At 45.7% G+C, this 7674-nt stretch overlaps 1 protein-coding gene across 3 annotated transcripts; it reads left to right on the top strand.

The window, feature by feature from the left end:
- The first annotated feature begins 1964 nt into the window (after positions 1-1964).
- KCNA1 (potassium voltage-gated channel subfamily A member 1) lies at positions 1965-7339 on the top strand. Of its 3 annotated transcripts, XM_085522271.1 has the most exons (4): positions 1965-2577; positions 3327-3504; positions 3897-4799; positions 6922-7339. In XM_085522271.1, the coding sequence occupies exons 3-4, from the start codon at positions 3924-3926 to the stop codon at positions 6937-6939; spliced, it is 894 nt and encodes a 297-aa protein (XP_085378397.1). In that variant the 5' UTR covers positions 1965-2577; positions 3327-3504; positions 3897-3923; the 3' UTR covers positions 6940-7339. The 3 variants fall into 3 exon arrangements, with proteins under 3 accessions (XP_085378397.1, XP_085378392.1, XP_015726911.1); XM_085522266.1 differs by having other exon boundaries at positions 3897-7339; XM_015871425.3 differs by having other exon boundaries at positions 1984-2577; positions 3331-3504; positions 3897-7339.
- Positions 7340-7674: the final 335 nt, after the last annotated feature.

The raw sequence follows: 7674 nt of genomic DNA, 5'->3' as shown, positions 1-7674 counted from the left end.
AAGCTTTCGTTAGTTTGCTCTTTTTTTGCTAGTTGTTTACTCACAGATTCCAATGAAGACTCAGGCTTTGCCATGCTAAGCAAGCCCTCAAGAATGAACATGTGACAAGCAAAGGAAGTGCTTTTAGTCCTGTTGTTCAGATATAAAAGCAGAATGGGCAAACACTCCTGTAATCATGCCAGAGCAGAACAGCACCTTGAACTCAGCCCTATGATTATCAGATCTGCATTTTCATCACACTTGTGAGCATACGTATCTGTCTTTAAATTAGTATAGGAGAAAATAGCACTGCATCAGAGGTGGGTGAGTGCTAGATTACAAAGCTATTTCTGCAAAGCTCTGAATGCAGAACTCTGAATATTTTGCATTTAGCTCTGTGCAGTATGTCATCCAGGCATGGAATTCACTGCCATAAGATGATGTTGAGTCAAAGGCTGTAGCTGAGTTTCTCAAAAGGCTGAAAAACAGCTTGAACAGCTTGGTTTGCTCAGCCGAAGGGAAAAGTCTTGTTTTTTTCTTTTTTCTTTTTTTTTTTTTCCTGAGTGTGGGCAGGGAATGAGAAGTGGGATGGTGGACTGTGCATGGCCTAGTGCTGCTGAGTCCAAGGCTGGGTGATGGTGCTGAGCCATGAAATAAGCAGACAGAAAATCAGTGACTCTAATTTTTCAATGGAAGGAGAGTCTCTGTTTTATTTATCATTCAGATTATTTTGCCCAAATTTGGCAGATATGAACTTCATCTGAAGTTTTTCTATTTTCAGTGTATGTGTCAATCACTGAAGAGAAGGCATATACCAGGCTAGCCAGGATATCTGTCCCTTTGCATTTGTTTCTACCAGGGTCATTAAACACCGTGCACAGAATGGCTGCTAGTACAGCTAGGGCAAGAGGATTTTACAACAGTTTCTGCTCCAGAAGCACTGACCCTTCCTCCCAGTCAAATCAAAGCACAGGGATAAATGAGAGGGAGGCAGAAACCATCCATGAACTCAAGTGGTTAAGTATTTCTGGACTGTCAAGGTGGTGATATCTAGGGAAGGCAATGTGAAAACCTACTGAGAAAAGGGCTGCTAAACATTGATTTAGCGTTACTTAGCTGTAGAATGCTTTAGATTACATGGGCTAAGGTTGTTTTTAATCCTAACTCCTGCTTTGACAAAGTGAGCAGTAGGCTTTTATATAATGGATATTATCATATACTGCAGAGAACAATCCTGCACTGGCAGAGGAGGGAAGCTGATGACATAATAGGTCTTCTCCCTCTTGAAGTTATGTGATTCATCAATTAAATGAATTCAGTGGGATAAAGAAGCATAAAAGGGCAATTTCCCTCCAACACTCTGCCTGCTGATTAACTCTTCCTTCCCCATTCCAGGCACACGGCCGATTCCAGCAGAATAATCCAGTAATAAGCCCCAGCCTGAGTCGAGGTCCGAATCCGACAGGCCCTGCACCGGGGGGTGCCGGACTCTTTAGGGTCAGCCGCCGCCCGCCGTGGCTGCAGAACAGCTCCATGCGGTACGTGCTGAGCCCTGAGCCGATCCCGCTGCTCCTCTGCGAACGCCGAGTTTGGCCACCGAGGAAAACAGGCCTCTGCGCACCCCCGCCCGGTCCGGCGGAGGAGGGTTATACATACACCTGCACGGGCTGCCAGAATTTCCAGCCTTTCTTCTTCGGAGCGATAACGCTGCAAACCTAATGGAGCCTTCCCGCTCGCTTACCCCCTTCCCTGCCGCGCTGCCCCACCGCACCCCGCCCGGCTGTCCGAGCCCATGATGCTGCCACTACCGCCCGCATTGCGTCGGGGGCGCGGCGCTCCATGTACCGCGGCGGCAGAGGCAGCGCGTTCAGCGGAGAGCAGCTCGCGAATCGGGGGAGCATGGTGCGGTACACAGCGTGCCCGCCCCCCTCTCCGCAACTCCCCACCCCCCCCGCCCGCTGCCAGAGCTGCATCAAACGGCTCTCAGGTTTCTGCTGATACTGCAGCGTCAAGACATGGCTCGAGTTTGCTCCGCTCTCTTACGTATTCAGCAGTCCATTTGCTCCTGCCACACGCGTCCGTCTCTTGCCTCCTGCTGCTGCTGCTGCTGCTGCTGCTGCCGTTGGGACGAGCCAAGAGTCACTCCGGAGATGCGGTTGCGGGACTGCGGCTCTCTCACATCTCTCCAGCCGACGCTGCCCAGCGCAGGGCTTCTTCTCCAGATGTCTTAAAGGAAGAGATCGGGAGAGCCAGCAGATACTTAGGACAGCCTATTCTTATTAATTAAGCCTTCGGAAAAAGACACTTTGCACGCTCTTCCACCTGCCGACTCCCTCACTGCGGTTTTCAGCAGAAACTACTTAAACCCACTCGCCCTTGGTGCAGCCTGAGTGTATGAATACTGAAGCGTCTCACAGGCAGTCCTGTACAGCGATCACAGTATTATTAAGAGGGGGTGCAAGAGGAGGAGGAAGAAGGCTGAGTTTGCCACTGCGGTTTTTGTTTTGCTCAGGATTTTTTTTGGATGGTGCAGCAAGACGGCTTGTCGCATTCTGGCACTGGCTCCTATTCCTAACCAGCACATCTCACACAGAGCAGGTAAGGAAAAGCCCTCTCTGTCCCGGATCCTAATTTGACAGTTTGGGTCTGGAATGTCAAAATTCATTGCTATATCTCCATCTCAGTTGCATTTAGCTGCTGCAAAGCAAAGGGGAGATGCTTCACTCCTTCTCCCCATATCTGTTCAGTCTGTGTGATGAAGTTGTCAGTGCTCAGCTAAGTCTCCACCATCTGCAGAGTGGAATGCATGGTGGTCAGGAAACTTACAGCAGGAGCTGATCCCCATGAAGTTGCATGGTAAGCCCTCCAGGGAAGCACTCAAAAAGAGCGCAGCAAGGGTGCAGGTTTATATTGACCCCTTCCTGTCTTGGAAGTGCTGTTGTGCATCCAGGGATGTGCAGGAATGCATAAGGCTCCTCATATGCTGCCATAGTGAGCAGAGCAGGATGTTCTTGCTAATGTGAAAGCTAATCCATTGCAGTGGCTTATGTATGTTTAGTGGGGATTGATGGTTGGTTTATGATGCTTCTTTCCTTCTTGGCAGCCTCCATTCTGCAAGTGAGCTTTATGTCTTTAAACACTGAGTGTCTCCATTTCTTTTTCCCCAGTACACAAGAAGACTGGGGCAGTGGGGGGAGGGGAAGAAGGGAGGGGGGACAGATAATGGAAATTTGCTGAGTTGGCATTGCAAGGACTTGCTTCCCAGCCACCTTGTGATTTATTTATTAATTTATTTGTGTGTGTGTGTGTATGTGTGTGTGTATGTGTGTGTGTGTGGTAACTTCAAGACAGCATCCGCAGTGATGATCGAGTTGGCAAGAAAAGTGGCCGGATCGAGTTAAAGGCGAAAGGAGACAGCTGGGGAGGGGACCCCAGCCAGGAGGTGCACCCCAGACACCTTCAGCCTCCTGGCCTGGGGGGACAGGACCCCTCGCCTTACCTGCCCTCTGCCCTCACCCCCCAAAGGTACTTCTCTCTTTCTTTACTGTCCCTTCATTCCTTATGCCACTTCCTGCATCCCACCTTTTCTTTTCCCTTGTGGATATTTCTAGCCTTTAGGCTTCTCTTCCAGTCCTTCCTCAGGCTTCTCCATTCCCACTCATCCTGCTGTCTCCGAGCCTACCTCCACACCCTGCCTCCCACCATCCTCCACTGAACTGTCCTTGCACTTTCCTCTCCTCTCCTCTCCTCTCCTCTCCTCTCCTCTCCTCTCCTCTCCTCTCCTCTCCTCTCCTCTCCTCTCCTCTCCTCTCCTCTCCTCTCCTCTCCTCTCCTCTCCTCTCCTCTCCTCTCCTCTCCTCTCCTCTCCTCTCCTCTCCTCTCCTCTCCTCTCCTCTCCTCTCCTCTCCTCTCCTCAGCCTGGGTCCCCCATTCTCTGTACCACAATGACTGTCATGGCTGGAGAGAACATGGATGAGACTTCTGTGCTACCTGGCCACCCCCAGGATAGCTACCAGCCCGCTGCCCATGATGACCATGAATGCTGTGAGCGTGTAGTGATAAACATTGCTGGACTACGTTTTGAGACGCAGTTAAAGACCTTAGCCCAGTTCCCCAACACACTGCTGGGCAACCCCAAGAAGCGCATGCGGTACTTCGACCCTTTGCGCAATGAGTACTTCTTTGACCGAAACAGGCCCAGCTTTGATGCCATCCTCTACTACTACCAGTCTGGGGGACGGCTTCGCCGGCCAGTCAATGTTCCCTTGGACATGTTCTCTGAGGAGATCAAATTTTATGAGCTGGGTGAGGAAGCTATGGAGAAGTTCCGGGAAGATGAAGGGTTCATCAAAGATGAGGAGAGACCCTTGCCAGAGGGAGAGTATCAGCGCCAAGTATGGCTCCTCTTTGAGTACCCAGAAAGCTCTGGGCCTGCAAGGGTCATTGCAATAGTCTCTGTCATGGTGATCCTCATCTCCATTGTGATTTTCTGCCTAGAGACATTACCTGAGCTGAAGGAGGACAAGGAGTATACAGTGCATCGTACTGACAACACCACTCAGGTCTACAAATCCAACATCTTCACAGATCCCTTCTTTGTTGTTGAGACACTGTGCATCATCTGGTTCTCCTTTGAGCTGGTGGTGCGTTTCTTTGCTTGCCCCAGCAAGACTGAATTCTTCAAGAATATAATGAACTTCATTGACATTGTGGCCATCATCCCTTACTTCATCACCTTGGGCACTGAGATGGCTGAGCGGGAGGGGACTCAGAAGGGAGAGCAGGCCACCTCCTTGGCCATTCTGAGAGTCATCAGACTGGTAAGAGTCTTTCGAATCTTCAAACTCTCCCGGCACTCTAAGGGCCTCCAGATTTTGGGACAGACCCTCAAAGCAAGTATGAGAGAGCTAGGTTTACTAATCTTCTTCCTCTTCATTGGGGTGATCTTGTTCTCTAGTGCGGTGTATTTTGCTGAGGCTGAAGAACCTGAGTCTCATTTCACAAGTATCCCTGATGCTTTCTGGTGGGCGGTGGTATCCATGACCACTGTGGGCTATGGTGACATGTACCCTGTGACAATTGGAGGCAAAATCGTAGGCTCCTTGTGTGCCATCGCTGGTGTGCTGACAATTGCCCTGCCTGTACCTGTCATCGTGTCCAACTTCAACTACTTCTACCACCGAGAAACAGAAGGGGAAGAACAGGCTCAGTTACTTCACGTTAGCTCCCCAAATTTAGCATCTGACAGTGATCTCAGTCGCCGCAGCTCTTCTACTATCAGCAAATCTGAGTATATGGAAATCGAAGAGGATATGAATAATAGCATAGACAATTTTAGAGAGGCTAATCTCAGAACTGGCAATTGCACTGTAGCCAACCAAAACTGTGTTAATAAAAGCAAGCTGCTGACTGATGTATAAACAAAAGACCAAAATCCGCACTCACAGCTTGAAGACTTAAGTGACATAGTCACACTTTGTAGATGCTTTACTGATAGTATTTGAATGCTTTATTTACCTCGTAAATGCATTGTTGCATTGTGAGTTTTTGCTCAGCGATAAAGAAGCTTCCAGGATCCATGAATGATAAAATTTTGTTTACTTAAAAAAAACAATCCACGTTTTCCACCTAGTAAATGATGACTATTTGAACTAGTTAGGTTTCAATCTGAATGATGCTAGACCTAAACTTTTCGTCTTCCGTCTACCTTTTTTTTCTTTTTTTTCTTTTTTTTTTTTCTTTTTTTCTTTTCGAACTTAAATTCAATTAAGGAAGACAGTTTTTAAAACTAGAGCATACGCATGGATTCCAGTAAAAATATCCTGCAAACATGCACAACTGTAAGAGAGTGGATCAGATAATAGTAAAAAAGTATTAACATGCAGCAAGTATGTACCATTGTTTTTATGAAGGGATGCAAATTTTCCTTCGGCACGCCATATGAGAGAGATTACATAGTTCCAACTTGCAGATCAGCACCTTATTTAAATACGCATAAAACTGGTCTTTTTTTCTATCCATAGAAGAATTATTTAAAAATAGCAAACAGAACTGAAGGTAAAACATTTGCACTGCTGCTAAGTTCTCTTATATGCAGATGATCTTAATGCACTTTTCCCTGTCCAGGACTGTATACAAAACTTCTAGTCCTTCTGTTGCAAGACAGCACAATGTAGTTTAATATAAGCATGTTTGAATTTGATGCTATTTATTTTATAATCGCATGCCTGAAACTTTACCTCAGACACTAATGGATAAGCTTTTGTTTGAAATGAATCTTCTAAAAAATAGGTCCTTTATCTCTCTTCTTTTTTTTCTTTTTCTTTTTTCTTTTTCTTTTTTTCCTTTTTTCTTTATTTTGGTTTGCATTCACCAGAAGTGCACTACTTAACTTACTAAATTGTTAACTAGTACTTTAAAGCATATGTTAGTCAAATGGGAAAAATAACTTTTGGAGATCAAAGCATGTTCAAGTATTCAGTATTATGGCCTATTTGAATAATATGTAACTTAATTAATGCATGAATTTAATAATAATAATAAAAAAATAAAAAATAAAAAGTGCTTGATAGATCAAAGGCCTGAATGGACAGATTAGAGAAATCTGTTTCCCTGTGCTGCTCAGGAAAACATGTTGGCTTTTATCCGGGCATTGTCAGAAAGGGATATATCCCATATCTTAAAGGGAAAGCAATATGGAAAACTAAGAAGACAAGTTATATATAGTGGCACCTAAAACCTAGTATCCTTTATATTTGAAAGGTGTAGATGCATGCTTTTTGGTGCATTCTCAGAATGTAAATGAAATTTATCTACTGTATGCATCCAAATTGCAGCAGCTGTTTTTTTTCGTTGTTGTTGTTTGTTTGTTTGCTTGTTTGTTTTTTGCAGTCATTATTTGAGATTTTTTTTTTTTTTTTTTTTTTTTTGTATTCCCCTAAGCTCACTGAAGAGACTTAACTGACTGATTTAAATAGTTGTGCAGTGCCTTTGTCTTACATCCTCTAAACTGCTGAAAGTGCCTCCGGGAATTGAGCTGATCAGAGGTAAAGAAAGGGCAAGGACCAACACACCAGAAGAAGAGTTCTGCACTACCTCTTGGCTCAGCACAGAAAGCGATAGAGAAGGAATGAAAGAGCAACCATGAATGAGAGCAATCCAAAAGAGGCAGGCAAAGAAAACCAGCACCCTGTGAGATACCTTCTTTCCTTTGCCAGTCCACTGTTGCAAAGCCTAGCATTTTCTTCTGCCAAATAAGTCACAGCTGTATTTATGTAAGACTTAAAGTTTCCCTAGGTTGTTTATAGGGGTATCACAGCCTTCATTGTATCTGCCCTTCCTTTCCATGAGATAGCTTTTGGCAGCTGGTCCCAGCATGGCAGAACACAGGAGAATCGAAGGATTAGCACTAGCTGTGACATCACATAGACAGGCAGCAGATTGCAGGGCTGTGCTTTTAAAGCTTTCCTTTAGATGCCTCAGGTTGTAGGCAACAGAAGCTTTCCAGTGCCCTCCCATCCAGACCTCTTCCATTTACTTTCCTGTCCAATCTTAAATCCTATCATAGATCCTTCAAACCATATTCTTTTTGCTAATATCTAACTTACATCTGCCATGGTCTTGTGGAGGAAAGAAAGTTAGGAGAAGGTATCTTTTGCAATGTGCCAGCCTTGACTGCTAGGCTGTGGGAGGTCA

The sequence above is a fragment of the Coturnix japonica genome, chromosome 1 (genome assembly GCF_054131305.1).
Source record: "Coturnix japonica strain WE chromosome 1, WE-NBRP24, whole genome shotgun sequence".
Classification (NCBI taxonomy): domain Eukaryota; kingdom Metazoa; phylum Chordata; class Aves; order Galliformes; family Phasianidae; genus Coturnix; species Coturnix japonica.
The sequence above is the reverse complement of the archived record's forward strand: the minus strand, read 5'-3'. Positions and strand labels throughout refer to the sequence as shown.

What these genes read in the sequence shown, in the direction of transcription:
- KCNA1 (XM_085522266.1), top strand. Translation starts at nt 3,924, where the DNA reads ATGACTGTCATGGCTGGAGAGAACATGGATGAGACTTCTGTGCTACCT.